The sequence below is a fragment of the Pipistrellus kuhlii genome, unplaced genomic scaffold, assembly GCF_014108245.1.
Source record: "Pipistrellus kuhlii isolate mPipKuh1 unplaced genomic scaffold, mPipKuh1.p scaffold_m20_p_1, whole genome shotgun sequence".
NCBI lineage: Eukaryota > Metazoa > Chordata > Mammalia > Chiroptera > Vespertilionidae > Pipistrellus > Pipistrellus kuhlii.
In genome coordinates this window covers 47198693-47219297 of record NW_023425404.1, presented here as the reverse complement: position 1 = coordinate 47219297, position 20605 = coordinate 47198693, and the positions used below count along the sequence as shown (strand labels likewise).

Below are 20605 nucleotides of genomic sequence, written 5' to 3'. Positions count from 1 at the left end.
TAGTGGAGTAAAGTATATAGCCTGTGTTCAGACATGTGAAAATCAATCAAATTCATAAAGTTTGTTGTTAGTATTGTACAAAATGGTTAACCCCTGCATTTACATGAGTAGACTATTCTTGCAACAGTCTGGAAACATATATAGAATAACAGAGGGAAGAAAATAACCTCCTTTCCCATACTCTGTAAGTGACTGCATTTCCAGAATATGATATCTCTAGCTCTTTGCTACTTGAAACATGGCTCTGAGGCTAGCAACGTCCAGCATCCCCTGGGATATTGTTCAAAAATGCAGAACCTGAGACCCAACTTCACATTTGCTGAATGGGGACGTGCATTTTAGCAATATCTCCAGGGGATTCATATTCATACTAAATTTCAAGAGGCACTACTTTAGTACTTAGTACCAAAAAATAAGGATTTAGTGAGCTTTAAAAAAAAGTCAAAATCATAGCTTGATCATGTTATTGGAAGAAGATACTCCTATTTTTTTTGCCTTTGGTGGGCAGTCAATTCACCTATATTATAGAGCATTTACTACTTTTAAATGAAAAATAATAGTCTTTTTGTTTTTAATGAAGTATTTTATGAACTCCCAGTTATACATTGCCCATATTTTGCAAGACCCTAAAATTTTTTAAATTAGTAAACACTCCAAATGACCACAAAGTTTGTCTTCCCTTTATTATTAAACAATAACACTCCTTTACAGTGTTTTATTTTTACATGAACGATGACCCAATTCTGTATTTATATTCTCCCCATACTCTGACAATTTAATTACCCATAAGGTCAATAATTCATGTTTAGGAAATCTACAGGTGCTCACAACTTGTAGGTTCTGGATATATTATCCAAACTTGAATAGAATTGGAATGTTCTAGCTGAATCTGGAGAACAACAAGAATGAGATGAGAAATTTGGTTTTGTTTTGCTTTCAATGTGGTTTGGGCTGAGATTCTTTAACATTGTTTAGAAACGCGCCTCAAAACCATATTGGAGTTTCTTCAGAGCTCCCCTCGCTGGGAATCTTCTTAAGTGGGAGCTAGGTTTTACTACGCAATGCTTCAGCACTACGGACAGCGCCTGGGCACTTACTCGTGAGGAAGGGAGGGGATCCGGTTGGGTTTGCGTAGTGGAGAATACCGGGGATCAGGGGGAAAATAACCCCAAATGCCGCATGCAGTCCCCCGGTTAAAGCTCTCACTCGCGTCTTTTCCGTATTGGAGGAGAAGAAAGACGTAAGGATTTGGAGCCCTTACAAACACCCACACTCGCGCGCGCGCAGCAAATATTAGCACACTGCTACATCGAAGAAATTCAGGCACATTTTCCTGCAAACACACACTCGCGCGCGCGCGCACACACACAAGTACTTGGCGGGCGCCCGCGGCTCCTGCCTCCCGCTGACAGATACATTTTCACAGGTAGGCCAGGAGAGCGCCAACCACGGACCTGTGACTGACTCCACGCAGGTTCCCGGGACATGCCTTTTACATTACCGCTGAGCAGATCAGCGAACACAGACAAACCTGCCAACATTTAAGTCTACTCGCTGGATTTCATCTCCATGGCAACAAGCATGGAAGGTGAGACAACCCTGGCCAAGAAGTAACTTTCTCCCCCTACCCACCGCATTCACTGAAGGATTCCAGGGCAGGTCCAGATGAGGAAGAAGCATGTCCTCATCCTCTTGTGTTTCTGAAGCTAGGAAGAGGGAGAGGAGGTGGGGGAAAGGAGCCTGCAGGTTTGGTGAGTTCGAATTCTAAAGGAGGAAGAGCACTGATGCTGCTGCTGCTGCAGCTGCAGCTGTTGCTGCCAAAAAGAAAAAGCAACACAAAACAAAAGAGCACGTATGTGTGCAGTTTGCTGATGCTTCTCCCATGTTGTGTAGATTTCTGTGCTTCTCCAGTCCAGTATTTGTCCAAAGAGTACAGGAGACAAACAAGGCAAAATGATTACGATAGTCTAGGTTTCTCCAGTGAGACATTTTGAGGATTTTAGACTAGGTTTTCAGTGCTTTGAGAAGGAACGAATATCAGAGTCCTTGAGGAATCAGCCAATGATTCTCTTAAGAAGGGAATTTTCTTAAGGTTGAAATCTGAAAATTAAGGGGAGGGGTTGTTCTGGCAGATCCCAAGGTTTGGGATCCCTGGGAAGGCCTGAAACGTATGCACTTCATCATGATGAAGACATCTGGGTTTGTAATTTAAGGTTTTCCTTTGATTACAACATATTCCATTCCTCATGATTAACTAGCTCTGTGCAGATGTAGCCTCAATAATGTTTCATTTTACCTCTTTAGCTTTAATGGGATTTAATAACCTTGTTATATGGGGGGAGGGCCTGTACGTGTGTGTATGAGAGGATTCATTATTTCTTAAGCTTGGGTTTTCTTATATGTCTCATGTTATGAAATTGTGAATGTTCATATTATTGCCATTAGAGATTATCCTATCTAATGACCAATATCAAAATACTTTTCACCCAGAAACATCATATTCCACTATAATAGCTGTTATTTCAGATTTCCTGCTTGGAATATCATTAATAGATCAATAAATGGGGGGAAACCTGTTGATTAAAATAAAATACAGGAGATTCTTTATTTTTGATGGGCACATACTTTTCAATATTGGTTCTGCAATTGCACATGCTGCATGAAAACTAAATAACTATCTGTTTCTGAAAAATAAATTTTATACCTCCAATCAGTAAACTTATTTCATAGAAGAAATAAGCATCACACATAACAGTAATGTTTATAAAATGCTATATATCAGGTATAAAAATACTGTTATCTTTGTTTGACTACTAACGATGGTATGATTTGTAAGGCTTAACATAGAAATATTTTATTTGTTGATTAATAGCTACAAGACAACTCAGTGAGATTCGGGCCTTGTGATATCTACAGGTATAGCCTTGGCCCACTCCTAATACTTGTCAGGACTTAGAGATTGCAGTTTCTGACAATTTCCATGAAGGAAATGACATTTTCAACTCAATTATTCATTTCTAAAGGTGCCTAAATACTTATTCCAGTGAATATGGCTTGAGGCAATATTTTATCATTTGCAGTAGTACTATAAAATTGTATTTAAATGCTTTAATCATAATATATATAGACCCCGCCCGATATTTAAACTGTACAATAATGATAATTTTACCCATTTTTTGTTGTTGTTGTGTAGCATGTTTAAAATAACTTTGCCACACAATTTTAACATTCTACTCCCTTTTGGAAATTTTATTTATTAACTATTTTTTCTCATAAAAATTTATTCATGGTTTTGTAATTTCATAGTCTAAAATTTTGTCTTTTTGCACTTATGTACTATTTCCCACTAAAACAGATTCCTTTTGAGGTAGGCATTAAAATGACTGTTGTGCAGCAAGAAGAACATGCTGATTTATTTTTATTTGCTTTCCAATCTCTTCCGGGGATTAGAGAAACTGAAACTATATTATTTATCCAGAGTTGTTGAGTAACTTTTGATACTTATTCGTTATGATGAAATCAGTGTTATAACTGAAGACTTCTATTTATTTTAATAATACCTAGTTATTACCATTGATTTCATGTTATATTATTATCTATACCAATAGAAAGGTGCAAAGCTCAGCCCTAGCTGGTTTGGCTCAGTGGATAGAGTGCTGGCCTGTGGACTGAAGAGTCTGGGGTATAATTCTAGTCAAGGGCACATGCCCAGGTTGCAGGCTCAGTCCCCAGTAGAGGGGTGTGCAGGAGGCAGCCAATCAATGATTTTTCCCCCCATCATCATTGGTGTTTCTGTCTCTCTCTCCTTCTCCCTTCCTCTCTGAAATAAATAAAAATATATTTAAAAAAAGAAAGAAATGTGCAAAGCGCAGCATACTTAGCAGTATATTCTCAAATACTTTAAGACTTGGTGTTGAAATGACACCAAGTTCTTTCACATTGTTCATTTCACAGAGCAAGAAAAATGGAAAGTTTGGATAAAGATTTGAAAAATTTAGGCCTGAAAATAGTAGTATTTCAACTACTATGTATATGGCTTAAATTACCAAGACCTTCTATTTGCTAAAGATAATGTTAGGCAATTGCTTAATAGTTTACTTACTTGCTTGTGTAGACACAGCCTAGAACAATGGCCAGACTTTCTTCAACCTTGAATACCACACTTTCAGTTACTCTTCTTGACTGGTGTTTTGTTTTCACTTTTAATAAAAGGTAGAATTTTAGGGCTAATGTACAAGTCTAAGTTCTTCCTTTTAAGATATTTGCCAAACATCTGTCTTTCTCATCCCAGCATTTTTTTTTTATTAAAAATGGGAATGTCATAGTTCTTTTGAACAACAAGTGAATTTACTCAGCTCTATTTTTTAAAAACTGAATATACAGTATAATCATATCCTAATTCTTGAAAGTACTTTGTCTGATAATCTCAGCTTCTGTACTTTTAACTTTTGTACAAATAAAACTCCTTTTCTGTCAAGTTTCCTTTAGGGCCTGACCCCATTTTCTCTTTACCCACCACTCCTAAGCCTTCTTCAGTTTAGTGTCCTTCCTGGACATTCAACTGAAAATTTTAAATGATGAAACAATTCTTAATGGCAGTGTCCTTTTTTTCAGTTCCCATTACCACTGCAGAATTTGACACAGTTTAGCCACACCTGATAGACCATCTGGCCTCCTTTGTTCCAGGGGAACTTCCTACTACAGATTTCCTTGTTTTTCTGATCATTCCGTATATGACTCTACAAACAGATATGATTTTCTCCTCATAAGAGAATTGTTTGTTGAGGTTCTTTCCTAGGCTTCTTCCTTCTTCAATCTTTCTAGTCCCTGCAAATAGAACCTTAACTGAATTACAACAAAATCGCCTTCTAGATCAATCCAGAACAAGTAGATCCCAGAGGATCACACTTCATATATTTGAATACATCTATGCAGCTATGTTCTTTCTTTCTTCTTCTTCTTCTTTTTTTTTTAATATATTTTATTGATTTTTTACAGAGAGGAAGGAGAGGAATAGAAAGCTAGAAACATCGATGAGAGAGAAACATCGACCAGTTGCCTCTTGCACACCCCCTATTGGGAATGTGCCCGCAACCAAGGTACATGCCCTTGACGGGAATCGAACCTGGGACCTTTCAGTCTGCAGGCTGATGCTCTCTATCCACTGAGCCAAACTGGTTTCGGCCTATGTTCTTTCTTGATCTTTTTTTTTCCTAGGCAAAACTCTTAAATTTTGATCTGTGAAGTTTTGATGCTTCTATGTATTTGACTCCCTCCATCCAGGATGCATTCTTTTACACAAACTTTACTTGATAATAGGCCCTTAAGATATTCTCCCCACTGGAAATTTTATGCTGGACAAAATGATCTGGATTAATTTATTCAAAACTGTCTATTAAAATGTCTAATGTGTGCCACTAATTCACTAAGTTCAGAAAAAAAACTCTTCATTTGCTTTCTAAATTTATACTTTGCTCATATTTTCTTTATTTTGGTTAATGAAAACACTGTCTCCTAATATATGGTGACAGGAGATTTGATTTTGGGTGGTGGGCACATGGTGCAATATACAGATCTTATAACATAGTAACCCACACCTGAAACCTATATGTTCATGTTACCAAAGTCACTCAATCAATTTTTTTTTTTTTAAGAAAACTCTTTCAAGTGTCCAGCTTTAATAAAATGGAATCACCTTGATGCCTCTCTTTTCATGGCCCACTATACTAGTTGCCTAATTCTATCCTTCATCCTATATATTAAAAGGCTAATATGCAAATTGTCCCTTGGACCAGGAGTTCGACCAGGAGGCAGGCCTGATCCCTCCCAACTGTCCTCCCCTGTAGGTCTGGTCCCACCCAACTGTCCTCTCCTGCCAGCCTGGTGCCCCCCAATTTTCCTCCCCTGAAGACCTGATCACCCTCAACTGTCCTCCCTTGCAGGCCTAGTCTCTCCCAACTACCCACCGCTGCCAGCCGTCTTGTGGTTGCCATCTTGTGTCCACGTGGGGGCAGCCATCTTTGACCACATGGGGATGGCCATTTTGTGTGTTGGGGTGATGGTCAATTTGCATATTACTCTTTTATTAGATAGGATGTTAGACAAATTATAATATAAAATATGAGTTTTTTATCTTTAATAGGAAGATACCTTGTTTTATTTTTTTTTCAATTACCATTCATCTTTAACATTATTTTGCATTAGTTTCAAATAAACAGCAGAGTGGTTAGACTATCATATGCTTTACAAAGTATTCCCCCTGATTTTTTCAGTACCCACCTGGTACCATTCAAAGATATTACAATATTATTGACTATAATATATTCCCTATGCTATACTTTAAATCCCTTTGACTACTTTATAATTATTTGTAGAAAGATACAATGTTTTAATTTGTCACAATGTAGTGACAAATGAGTTGAGTGTTTTATTGCTAGCACTAAAAAAAACCTTTGTTTATTTATTTGGTCAATTGGTGGGTTTTAATAAGAATGACAGGGTCTATTGGGTTAATCACTGGCTAAGAGCCAATTTAACAGGGTTTCATTCTTCTAATGAGCCCGCTTCTCTGTCTACATTATGATTTGATTAATTGATTCTAAAGGTAATTAATTTAATTAACATTAAGACATCAAATGAGAAAATTGTTTTGCTTCAATTCAATATACACTTTTAGTTTTGTTTTTTTTTTACCAACACTTTTGTTGTAATTTCAGAATCTCAGAATAGTAGACGCTTAGGTGTGGGATCTGGTTGGGAGGGAACTGAGGGGCTTGCCTTGAAGCTACATTTTTATAGGAACCATGCTGTTTAATTTGAATTTTATGTTTATTTAGGGTGTTCTGAAAGCTAATAGAGATCGTGGAAAAATGGCTAATAATCCACATTTACTGCTGCTTGTTTCCGGCATGCTGCTATGCTGGATACTGCACTTATAAATAAAATTTTAAAAGTACAATTTCTCTCTTTAACAAATTGAGATTTAGTGTGTGAAGTAGTTGTAGAAAAGAAAATACATGAACATAAGTCTAAAAGCTAAGGAAGGAAAAACAGAGAAGACATTAAAAGTATCAGAATCATCTGGCCAGTGTAGTACAGTGGCTGAGCATTGATCTATGAACCAGGAGATCATTTTTTGATTCCCAGTCAGGGCACAATCCCCAGTAGGGGGAATGCAGGAGGCAGCTGATCAATGATTCTCCTTCATCATTGATGTTTCTTTTTATCTCTCTCTTCCTCTTACTTCCTCTTTCTGAAGTCAAGAAAAAGAAAAAGATCAATATCTGTATCAGACAAAATGGCACTAGAGATAGGACTTGTAACATGGACCTCAGAGAATGTGACCACCTCACACTCTATAATTATATGTGGTTATATCTACACATGCAAAAAAAAAAAAAAATAGATGACAATGCAGGTCAAAGAAGCAGTGACTTTACCTCACAATGCTTTTGATTAAAAGATTTTAAGATTAATTATTTGAATATTTATCTTCATACTTAATTTTTAAAAAATATTTTTTTAACCTATTTTAGAGAAAAAGTAATGAAAAGAGAGGTGAAGAGAGAAAAAGAGAGAGAGAGAGAGAGGGGGAAAGAGAAAGAGAGAGGAGAGGAGAGGAGAGAAGAGGAGAGGAGAGGAGAGGAGAGGAGAGGAGAGGAGAGGAGAGGAGAGGAGAGGAGAGGAGAGGAGAGGAGATAAAACATTGATGGGCTGCTTCCTGCATGCCCCCTACTGGATGAAGCCCACACTCCAGGCTTGTGCCCTGACTCGAACCAGCTACCCTTTGGAGCCAGCTAGGGCTATACTTGGTTTTATTTGAGCATATAGAGCTACGGTTTTATGTGTTCACAAAGGCAGTTCTGTAGTTGCTACAATAGAAGTAGCATCTCTAACGCTAATTTGATCCTGATTCGTATCTAATGATGTTTTCAAATGTCTTGTGAGTTAAGTCAAGAGGGCTTGAAAAATGCCAGATTTTATAAAACAATTACCTGCTCAATATCACACATTGATAAAACTAAACTGATTTCAATTTTGTATCTAGGCCAAGAGGTGACTCCAGCTGAAATTCTCAAGAGCCACAAGGATGTGACAGTGAATAATGAGTAGTCCCTACTGTGGCAACTCTTCAGCTAAGATGAGTGTCAACGAAGTATCTGCTTTCTCATTGACTTTGGAGCAAAAAACTGGCTTTGCTTTTGTTGGGATTTTGTGTATTTTCTTGGGACTTCTTATTATCAGATGCTTCAAAATCCTGTTAGACCCGTATAGTAGCATGCCTTCCTCTACATGGGAAGATGAAGTTGAAGAGTTTGATAAAGGGACATTTGAATATGCACTTGCATGACTGTTCCAGCTTCCTGGTTTTTAATGTGCTCTTGGGACACGTGGTAAATACATTTGTAATTACCTTGAGTGTGCTGCTGGAGAGAGGCTCATTTCATTGCCTAAATTCAATAAACATGCGTGGTTAATTTATCCACCTTGCTGTGTAAATGATAAACCATTGTGGGGTTTTCTCACTTTCATCTATCTCCTAATACTGAGGTGTCTAAAGAATACAGTAGAAGGATCCTTCAACCATATATACCATCTTTATTCTTATCTCAAACATCAACCTTAAATCCCTGCTTTCTTTTTGTGCAAATGAACTCTGCTAGAGGCTTCTTGCTTCCGCCCCTCTGCAATGCCACGGTTAGGGTTAGGGTTAGGGTTAGGGTTAGGGTTAGGGTTAGGGTTAGGGTTAGAGTTAGAGTTAGGGTTAGGGTTAGGACACCCTCTCCACACCCCCAACTCCAGCCCACTTAACATTAGAGAATCACTTGTCTTAAACATATGGGACCCCTGGTCCCAAGGATAAATCAAATATGATTTTCCTAGTAATAGCCATTGGTCAAAAATATTCACGGATTAAAAAAAAAATTACAACACTAATACACAAACCTACAAATAGCCACAGACCCTGAAGAACCCCAATTATCACAGTGTTCTGACCCTTCTAATTATTCTCCTTCTGGAATCGCTTACAATAAAACCTCTGAGCTTGAGATCCAAACCAGACCTGCTTCACACTGATACTTCCTCCTCCTCCTTGCCCTTTTTAAATTAAACTTATTGGGGTGACATTGGCTAATGCAACTAAAGTTCAAGTGTGCAATTTTAGGATACATGCATGCCCAACACTCAAAGTCAAATCTCCTTCCATCACCATATACTTGACCCCTCTCCTCTTCACTTCCTCCCCGCCCTCTTTTCTCACTGGTAACCACTGTACTGTTGTCTGTGTCTATGAGTTTTTGTTTGTTTGTCTTGTTTGTCCATTGTTGATTTCAGTTTATATCTCACATATGAGGGAAATCATACGGTGCTTAACTTCTTCTGTCTGATTTATTTCTCTTAGTATGATATGGTACATATAGACCATGGAATACTACAGCCCTAAGAAAAGATGAAATACTGCTATTTGGGGCAACATGGGTGGATCTTGAAAATATCCTTCACTCCTTTTATCAACAGCACACAAAAAGGGAGCTTCCAGCATGACCTACTGGAAAGAGCACTCGTCCAGGAACAAGCAGTTCAGTCTCCGCTCTGCTACCACTTAAGCTGTGTGAGTGGGCTAAATCATCTCATCTCAGTGGACTTCAGTGAGGAGGCTAACTAGAGGATGCTTAATGTCTCTTTCAATCCTAGTGTACTATGAACTCTACAAACATGTCTGGCAACCCAAACATCTGAGATGAATGAGGACTTAAGATGCTATTTAAAAAAAAATTAGGAGCTTAAACTCAGATATATTATTTTTAATATTGGTCTTCCCCAAAACAAGCTTTATGACCTAGATATTTACCTAAAGCAGACTTCTTTCCAACACCTGCAAAACAAGGATAAAGAAGCCCATTCTGCATGTCTTTGTAGGAATGCTAAGAGGACAAGTAACACGATGAACGTGAAAGGAATTTTGAGAACCATAAAACCCAGTTTAAACATACCTTTCTATCATTATTTATTATCCTCACTGGTTATAGTAATAAAGGTTCCCAAACCTTAAAAAGCAATGGTTTAGTGTAAATTATTCAAATGCTCCAGTATTCATTCTCTTCATTTGATAAGTGAAAATATAGAATTCTATAATTCCAAAATCTTTTCCAACTATAAAATTCTGATTCTCCATAATCAATGAATGGAAGAATAGCAGGAGATAAATAAATATAAAAATGTTTGTATCACTTAAGAATACAACACTGCCAAAAAAAAGAATGACTTATAGCCCTAGCTGGTTTGGCTCAATGGATAGAGTGCCAGTCTGCGGACTCAAGGGTCCTGGGTTCTATTCCAGGCAAGGGCATATGGCCAGCTTATGGTCTCATTACCCAGTGGGAGGCATGCAGGAGGCAGCCCATCAATGATTCCCTTTCATCACTGATGTTTCTATCTCTCTCTCTCTCCCTTTCTCTCTGAAATATATATATATATATATATATATATATATATATATATATATATATATATTCTTATATTTACTGAGTTAACACTAAATTAGGTGTTTTCCATTTATTATGTGATTTGATACTTTTATCAATCCTTTGAGTTCAGTATTACTATTTTCACTTTATTATCTCAATTTTATAGGTAGGAAACTGAAGTTGAAAGAGATGAACTTCCCAAGATCACCAATCTAGAGAGTGGTTGTGTTAGAAATTGAACTTGGTCAATCTAATGTCAGTGTCCTTGTTTGGAAACACTCTGCTACACTCCAACACTGTCCTCATACTTCTACAGATCTTACAAATACGGTTACTGCTCAGGCCTATGACCAAGAAATTTAAAACAGAGTCTCAAAAAGATATTTGTACACCCATATTTATAGCAGCATTATTCACAATAGCTAAGATATAGAAACAACCCAAGTGTCCATCAATGGATGAATGGTAATTGTGATAAATATATACAATAGAATACTATTTAGCATTAAAAAAGAAGAGAATTCTGCAATATGCCTAACAACATTACACAGTGAAATAAGCCATTTACAGAAAGGAAAATATTGTGTGATTCCACTTATATGAGGCAATTACTAGTAAAGTAGTCAAAAATCATTAAAAACAAAACAAAAACAGAATGGGAAATAGGGGGGGGGGAGAATGAAGAGTTATTGTTTAATAGGTATATAGGGTTTTTTTGTTTTTGTTTTGTTTTTTTGTCAGATGAAAAGAGTTATGGGGATGGATGGTGGTGATGGTCTCACAATGTGAATGTATTTAATATCATTGAACTTGTACTCAAAGATGATTAAGACAATAAATTTTATGTGAAGTGTATTTTATCACAGTAAAAATGCAAAAGCAAAAGCAAACAACGAAAGACTTGCCTAGCACCATATCTGGGACACGGAATGTAATAAATAAGTCCAAAGTACTCCCTTTCTCTCAAGAAGAGAGAGAGAGAGAGAGAGAGAGAGAGAGAGAGAGAGAGAGAGAGAGAGAGAGATAGGTTGGCTCCTGAAAGGGGCAGGTATTGGGGGAACATTTGAAGGAAGGGAGACTGGAGGGGGCAGAAGTAAGTGCAAGTAGGTCCACAGCCTGCCCAAGGCCAGTGAACAGGACTTGTTTTCGGCGTCAGCCTCATTTCAACTGATTTAAATAGCCAGCCCTACCTAGCTGAATCTGAAATGTGACTAATTCCTATACCTGACTACCTTCTATTTGGGGAGTCAGAACTCTTTGTAAAGCAGATAAATCCCTTGTCCCAGTAGCCTTTTGAGAACAGAAGGAGTTATAGGACATGCTTGCAATTCTGTCTCGATAGAACTACAGCCACATACATTAGCCTGACTGATTAGCATAACACTTACCTGACTAAGAGCATCTAAGGGGTTTTACTTAGGTACCTCTAGTCCCCTTTATACAGTCTGGCATCTGTTTCTCCCTATTTTAGTATGCATAGGATCTATCTCACTCTCTACTGATTCACCCCAGAATCTTGGATGTGGCTAAGTAAAAGTCACCAATTGAAAATATCTCCAAAATAGTGAAAGCTAATGTAAGTGCAAACACAAATTGACTCATTTATTCCTCACAATAACTCCACAAGGCTGGTAGCACTATTATCCACAACTGCGTTTTACAGATGAGAAAATAAAGGCAGAAAGAGACTGAGGAACTCGCTAGAGATCACACAGTTAGGAAGAGGCAGGTCAGGATGGGAAGGGAGTATTTTGACTCCAAAGACTTTTCTCATTCCCTGTATCACACCACAGTCATGCTGCTCAGGCAACTGGAACTCACTTGCATAGTTTCGGATAAAACACCAGGAGGACTCATTCAGTCTTCGCAATTGAAAACCATGACAGAAACTGCAGGGAGGAATTGTTTGTGCTGTCTTAATAATTACCACCTCCCAGATGTGAGCCAAACCTCTCCCTCTACAAAACTCAAAATCAGAGTTTGATAAAATGTTTCCCAAAGGGAGACAAAGAGGTCATTTAGCAGTGCCACTGGGAAACTTACCTACAGTTTGATTTCTTCTGGAAATTGTTTTCCTACTACATAGGAATATTTGCAAGAAATCATCAACTGTACTCTCAATCTGCTCACTTCCCATGCAGAGAAGAGTCAAAGTAATAGGTATGATAAGCAAGATAAAATAATCTCATATGGCATTTTCTAGTTACAAAGTATAGAAATTATCTCTGGAGGACTGCATTTTCTGCACATGCCAAACACTAGGAGGTCACTACGAATCATGTGAAATAAGAAGATGGGATTGAATTTATTCAGTTCCAAACAATGAAAGCACTGCTCTTATTTTGTTGGATAATTGATGTTGAGTAACACAACTCCCCTTATGAATTAAAGAAGCTTTATTTTACTTTCTACCTAAAAAGATTAATGGTTTACTCGTAGTTACTATTTGATGTAGTACTTAAGGTTCCTCGGGGCTAATGACTGGGTGGGACCTACTGTATTATTGCAGGCCAATCATTGCTCAGTCATTTCTTTCAAGGAAGATTCTAACCAATCAGAAGAAGGCTAAGATTCTGAGCTGAAAGCTAGGTGCCCCATATATGCCTGGGTGATGCTGAAGCAAGTTACACTTCCTGAGAAAAGACTCCTTGGTGGTGAGTTGAACATTTCCGGGCAGGGTAAAATGCCACTTAATATTATGCATAAAGTAGATTCTGAAGAGTGGAGTAAGGGGGCGAGGATATCAAGGACTATAAAGAGAAGTGGGCTATTCCATAAAAACTGAAGAGACAACAGAGTCACTTAGGATTTCCCCAGGACAGGTCACTTGAAAGTTCAAATTGAAAATTTTTAAATTCAAATAAATATCAATAGTTTTATTAATTTCAGGAGAGAGACAAGTTTTTGTATTGATCTTTCTAAAACTTTCTTGGGAAAGACTAATGTTAAGGTATAAATAAAAGGATATTATTCTAAAGAAAGAATGTGCTTAAGATGGGGTTATACCATGGATTTTGAAAATGATCCAATACTCTGCTTATCTAAAAGTCACATATCAGCTTCTCAGTGAAGATTCAGAATATTTAATTAAGGGGAATCAGAGAAGCATGGTTGTTTAACCTAAGTATCGAATACGACTTTTCTGAAGACTGTGATTGATGTCCTTTTCTGATTAATCATGTGTTATTTTAAAGACTTTATAATAGCATTTGTAAAATAGACAAATTTTTGAGCGAATCAAACATTTAGAAGGCAAGTGAAAAAGCTCATCATTTAGAGGGACATCGTATTGACAGGACATATTTTTAAAATCTACCAAGAATATACTTTAGAAGATTAAATATTTTTAAATTTTACTTATCATTTAATTATATATATATCAATCAAAAGGTACCTTGCAGTTTCAACATTTAGAACTGTCTAAGAACTGTGTTTCAGGCTAAGAATGTTCTCATCAGCTCTTACTGCACTAAATCAGTAGTTATATCTTTTCTTTTTGAATCCAACTGCACGGAATCTAAGCAATTACCACAAACACAGGTAACAGTTTAATGTCTCTATTGGAAACTCAGTTTGCTCAATCCTCTGTTACTTACCATGGGATTTAATTACTCAGGTGATCAAGGTTCCTGGACAGGCACTGTTTAATGAAATTAACTAAAAAATATATGTTTTGTGAAACAACAGTTTCCTCACATCCCCATTTCTACTTAAATACATTTCTATTATTTAATTTTCTTTTTCAATGACAGCTTTAAAGAACAATGTGAAGACTGACTAGAAAATACACCAAGAATCTACTTATTGAGCTCTTCTAACAAAAGCCAGGAGCTCCCTAATGTAAACATATTAGTGTTTATTTTGAGGAGGAGATATATAATTTTTTTTAAAAAGCAATAATAAAGTAAATAGCTGAGTCTCTCTCCTACCCCACCCCCCAAAAAAAAGAAAAATCTAGTTCGAAGATGTCACTGAACAATTCTTCCAATGTATTTCTGGACTCAGCGCCCAGTAATACCAGTCGCTTTCAAGTTAATGTCATAAACGAGGGCCATGAGAGCAGTGCGGCCGCGGATAACAGCGACCCTCCCCATTACGAGGAAACCTCTTTTGGGGAGGAATCCCAGACCAGATTCAGAATCAGCTTTAGGCCTGGGAAACAGGAGTGCTATGACAATTTCCTCCAAAATGGAGAAACCACTAAGACCGATGCTAGTTTTCATGTTTATGACTCTCACACAAACACATACTACCTACAAACCTTTGGCCACAACACCATGGATGCTGTCCCCAAGATCGACTACTATCGCAATACCGGCAGCCTCAGCGGGCCCAAGGCCAATCGTCCCAGCCTGCTTGAAATTCACGAGCAGCTTGCAAAGGTAAGTTTAAGAAAACAAGCAGCTATCCTCCCTGCCTCCTTCAAACGATGTCCTGTTCTTTGAATAGCACTAGGAATGGAGAAGCGTCCAAGGACGAGGTCTGTTCCAAACTGTCCATCTTACTTACACGGCTGTCCCTCGTTCCCAATAAGCAGAAAATACACAAAAGAGTTTCACTCACAGATGTTTGCTGACTGAGGAAAGAAAACCAGAGAATTGACACTGAAAGTTAGGCAATATGTCCCAGCTTGTTTACAATTGCAGTCTACTCGGTTCACACTTGGCTAAACATGTCAAACTGAATACTAAGCTGATTTCACCTTAGGAGGAATGCTTCTACAACAGTTGTAAAAAATAAAATAAAATAAAAATCCCTGGTGCTTGCTGTAGTTAATTCTGTGGTACCAGCCTTTAGTGCATACGGGTATTTTCCCATACTCTTTAAAGAGACAGCAGAGATTTATAAAATTCAACATGTTATCCCTTCCTCTTCAAAGCTTTGCCTGGGGCTCCCGAGTGCACTTAAACATATAAAAGTAACTAAATTAAATTTAAGTACAGAAGCAGCAGAGGTGGCTAAACTTTTTATTATTTAAGGAATATAGCCACAGTTACCAAATCTGCCAGAACCGTAAGGAAGCACTTTTTCTAATCTTGTAGCAAACCATGTGTAAGCTTCGTCGATTTTTTCTTCCATAAACTGCTCTAAGATATGTTGATGTATTTTATCTTCTTGTTCTTCTGGAACACATTTGGGAATGAGTATCATTCCTTGTGGATATAATCACTCTCTAAGAAGAAGAATTAACTGTCACATATCCAAATATAGTTTACTCTTGCCCAAGTGTTGAGATGAGGGGGAAAAAAATTGGTTGGAACAATTTCTTTCATAGTCATGCATTCGTGCAATAATTTTTTTTTTAATTAAAAATTATCACCTACTCTGGGGATTCTAGGAATGCTGATCTCATGAAAGATGCTAATAAAGGTGAAAAGTTCCTTTTAGTTTCTGCTCATCCTTCTTTTTTAAAGGAAACCCATCTGCAGAACGTGTTCCCAGTGGTTGTATAAGGGTCCCTGGCTCTGGGTTCTACAACCAGAGACTGAGTGATTTGGTGGGGGAGGGAGTGAAAGGAGACAGAGCCCATGCTCCTTCCCTCACCAAACCTGACTTGTTCTGTGTACTGTATCTGCAACACTTTGTTATGTGGTTGTTTTCTTTATAGGAATATGATTTAGATTCTCTGAGATATTAATGCTAAATCAAGAGGAGTGAGCAATGTGACAATGTCATACAAAATGACAACTCCCTCAGAAGATTTTTGAGAAGAGGGCAATTTGAAATCAGACCGAGGTGTCACTTTCCTTTTCTACTTGAGGGAAGAGGAGAGGAGAAGAGAAAAAAAGGGAGAGGGAAAAAGGTGAAAGAAGGCTGAGAAAAGAGTGTACAAAGGGTTTCCAAGATGTGAGAGGGGTAGAAAGAGAAATTTAGGGCATTATAAAGAAATTTCAGTTTATTCTGAAGTAGTAAAATGAGCCAAAGTCCTCTTTAAAAAGACCTGAAATTCCATTCCACCACACTCTACAAGATAATTTTTAAAGCTTCTCCTTCATAAAATTGTGATCAAAATTTAAATATTCTCATTCATTCCTTTCCCAACTTACAATAAAAGAAAATAAATTTAACTCTATTAAAAAGGAAATGGAGTAAACTCACATTGTTCTTAGGATTGAAATTCTGGAGAGAAAAGAGTAGAGTATTTATAATTTCTAAAGCTGTAACATGTAAATCTTCATACACAGGAATGAAGATTTCCCTCTAAATAACTCAGAGGGAACGACATTAATTAAACCATCTAGTTCAGTAGAAATGCAATAGCTGCATTTGACAGATGTGATAGCTGGGTTATATTCTTTTTGGAAAGATAAAATGAGACTAAGGACTTAATTTTAACTCAAAGCATTTTTTTTTGTCAGCTACAAAGGAATGGTAAATTAAATAAATTAAAAGTTAGGTTTAGGCCCCATGCCCTGACGAATCATTCTGAATTACCCTATTTCCCCGAAAATAAGACAGTGTCTTATATTAATTTTTTCTCCAAAAGTTGCGCTAGATCTTATTTTCAGGGAATATCTTATCTTCCCAGGCGCTAGATCTTATTTTCGGAGGATGTCTTATTTTCGGGGAAACACGGGTAGTACAGCAATAAGATACTCTTTGTATGGACTTGACCCTTACTTATCTAAGGTACTTCATTTTGATTAAATCATACACAAGTATCCACAGAGCCACTTGGGAGCAGAATTCAAATACAACCACAGCAACTACAGTGGGATGTTAATGCTAAATCAAGAGGAGTTAGCAATGTGGCAATGTCATATAAAATGACAGCTCCCCCAGAAGATAAATTATCCTGTAGCCAGGATCATTGTAGTGTCACTAAAGTTGTAGGGACAAGTCTGCCTCCCCAGATATTCTTTGATTGTAAGACATTAACAGTGCCTTCTTCAATTCACCTCTCTCCTTCCCAGTGTATTTGCCGCTACTATTCCCAGGCTTTTCTCTACCCCACACCCCCAAATAAAAGATGGAGACTTGCAATGTAATGTAATGTAACTCTACTGCCACCTCCTTGTGGTCCTTGACATTTTTTATGGTAGTTTGTCAAATCACAACTAGAGTAAACATTACATGATAATACTTAGATGTGTCACAGATTTTTGTACACACAAAAAAATTGTAAGTGATAGTGTTTACTTAATTTAAAAGTGAAAAGTAATTGACATATTACTTGTTTGGTGATCTTTTTGTATCCATTATTATATTGTTTTAAAAAACCACTTAAGAATGGTACATTTATACTAAATGGCAAGACATATTTAGTCAGAAACCAATTGGATTTTGTGCTAATTGTAATAATTCCCATGTCAGGAAAAAAAAAATACAAGTTTGCCCTAATAAATAAATAAAAAATAAGTTTGAAAGATCTTGTTTTAAGTATCAGTCTTAAGTGAAATTCTAGTAGGAGTACATATTGACAGAATTTGATAGACCAATGATTTGAAATCATAGTTGAAGAAATCTTTTTTATTTTCTGTATAGTAAAGAGTCAAATGCCTATACTGGTGATTATGAATTAATGATTTATAAAAACTCTAATTAAAAGCAGAAAAAAAGAGTCCTATATCCCTTACTTGCTCTGCAGTATCATACAAGCTACATAACTTTAGCTGATCTTGCAAGATGCTTGTGAATACTAATGTTTATATGCATTTAAAGTCTAGCATATTGCCTCCAATGGATAGAAACTCAAAAAATGTTGATAACGATTATGGTAATTTTTATACTAGCTTCTAGCTAATTTAAAATTTTTATTTAAAAAGTAAAATATGCACCGATCTAATATTTAACAAGTACTAAATATATGTAATGAGCTATCCCTTATATAATATAAATCTTTAGTTATTCTCTTCAGGTGAATCATTACTGAGAGTTTCTTATTAATCCTGAAATGTTTTATGCCTATACTAATATATATATATATACCCTCCAATATATATATATACATACATATACATATATATATATATATGTAATTTTCTGTCCATATTCTTCTTTTTAAACATTTATTAGGACATATTTTACACATTCTCTTGCACTCTGTTGTTTTCACTAAAAAATATACTTTGGAGATCGTCCCATATCTAAACATTTATAATGATCATTATATTATACATCTAGCAAAGATTAATTTAGTATTTTTACTTTGTAAAAACAATCTCACTTTTAGTATCCACTGTAATCCACTGTATGGCCATCTTTTCATGAAACTCCTTTTCAGCCTTACTAACTACCATTGTTAGCATTTCAGAAAAAACATAATTACAAAGGAATCAGGAAAATACATAGCCTTTCCATCAAAATCACTGTTCTTATGCCATTGAAATAAATGGTCTATGAAACGTACAAAATACTATAAAAATAAAAATATTATTTTTAAGGAAACCAACTGTTTAGAAACTGATTCTAAACAAAGTCAATAGAATGACTTCATATGTGAGTCATTAGATTGTTAACAACTAAAATAAATTTATGAATAAAAGTATTAAGTGTGACTCTGATATATAATAAACTTTTTACTGAGAATTTTTATATATCAAGCAGAATCCTCACATTTGACAAATTCTCATTCAATCCTTATAACAATTCTTCAAGTTAGGTACTACTATTATTTTTATTTCATAGCCGGTGAAAGTGTTATAAAATCCTATGGACCTTAGAAAACAATCACTTAGAGAACTCAAAACTTCCAAGGTAAAAAAAAAAACACCCGCTTCTTTCCTTTTTTAAAATTTATTTTTATTTATTTTAAAGGCTTATAAGTTGAACCCATGCCTACATGGTTGCAGAGCCCATGCTCTTTATTATATATTTTATCCTCAGCCTTCTCTCCCCTAGCACTTTGCCTCGGCTCATTCCATGGCGATGGAATTTGGTGGAACTCGGCACAAAGAAGAAATCACACCTCAGTCATGATGGGTTGAGCAGGAGACCCCAATTCCTTCTTATTTTGGGGACTGTGCCAAGGCATTTTTGTTGCTTCCCCTACAGAATTAATTGCAGATTTCAATTTTTGTTGTCACCATTAAAAGTATTTATTAGCCGTTTACTTACAAGAGCTTCTATATAAAGTGAGTTAAAGAGATTTTAAAATTTTATAAGTCAAATGGCATTGCTATGGGTAGAAATAAAGGATATGTATCAAGTTAAGCATTAAACCACAGAAGTCGATGTAGAAATGCTTATCTTCTGTAAAAGGACAAACAAAATGTGCAAATGCATTCCCTATAAAATAACTTTTTCTAAATTGTTTCAAAGTTCAAATTTGGAGTTTTAGCTTTCAAATTGGGGCTATTAGAAATATCACCAAGCAAATAAAATGGTAATTAAAATTGAGGCAATAAATGCCTTAATGGCCAGGGATGACCAGAAACAACCCCTAAAATATTTGTTGGAGTTAAACTGCAAATAAGGGCTCATTCTAATAACTGTCGAGTTTATAGTACCCAAAGCCATACCGGGGAGCTCTTAATATTAAAATATTCTATGGGTACAAACAAGCAAAACATATTAATTTTCCATTATAAATTGTTCAGTGATAGTGAGTAGAGTAGGAGTTCCTTTAAAATATACTTAGAAAATACTAAGAATCATTTAATTTCATTTTCTTATTCTGATTTATCATGGTTTATCACATGTAGCTCTAAGTTGGCCCAAGTATCAAAAATATAAGTTAATTTGTGTGTGAGCCATGTGTTTTTCAGGTGTAGTAAAAATACTGTGACTATAAATTGTTTCATTGGTATGAGTTAGAGGCATAGTCTATAGTAACTTCTAGAAAAATTTAAAAAAACACCCTCTTTTATTTCTTTTTTAAAATTTATTTTATTTATAGTTAATTATATCACATTAGTTTCAAGTCTATAACATAGTGATTAGATGTTTATATACCTTATGGTTGATCACCAGAATATTATCCTACAGTTATTACGATATTATTGACTATATATACTACCATATTACATCCTCATGACTAACTTTGGCAGTCAGTACTTAATACCATTTGCCTTTTTCACCCTCCTCCACACCCTCCTATTTAGCAATCATCAATTTGTTCTCTGTATCTATGAGTCTGTTTCTGGTTTGTTTTGTTTATTTTCACAATTTAAAACATTCCCCTTTATCACAAAGGG

General features: G+C 36.2%; 2 protein-coding genes across 5 annotated transcripts in view; both read left to right on the top strand.

Annotated features, from left to right (window-relative positions):
* The first annotated feature begins 1110 nt into the window (after positions 1–1110).
* On the top strand, positions 1111–8516 carry CTXN2 (cortexin 2). 2 transcript variants are annotated; one of them, XM_036460942.2, is made up of 2 exons: positions 1111–1588; positions 8048–8515. In XM_036460942.2, exon 2 carries the CDS (start codon positions 8105–8107, stop codon positions 8348–8350), a length of 246 nt encoding a protein of 81 aa, XP_036316835.1. In that variant the 5' UTR covers positions 1111–1588; positions 8048–8104; the 3' UTR covers positions 8351–8515. The 2 variants fall into 2 exon arrangements, with proteins under 2 accessions (XP_036316835.1, XP_036316923.1); XM_036461030.2 differs by lacking the exon at positions 1111–1588 and adding an exon at positions 1599–1751 and having other exon boundaries at positions 8048–8516.
* A 4472-nt stretch (positions 8517–12988) lies between these two features.
* Positions 12989–20605, top strand: part of SLC12A1 (solute carrier family 12 member 1) — an 87717-nt gene continuing 80100 nt past the window's right edge. For all 3 annotated transcript variants that reach the window (XM_036442889.2, XM_036442880.2, XM_036442895.2), the window contains exons 1-2: positions 12989–13123; positions 14222–14851. In XM_036442889.2, the coding sequence (XP_036298782.1) occupies positions 14435–14851 (417 nt within the window). In that variant the 5' untranslated portion in view covers positions 12989–13123; positions 14222–14434. The remainder of the gene's footprint in view (positions 13124–14221; positions 14852–20605) is intronic.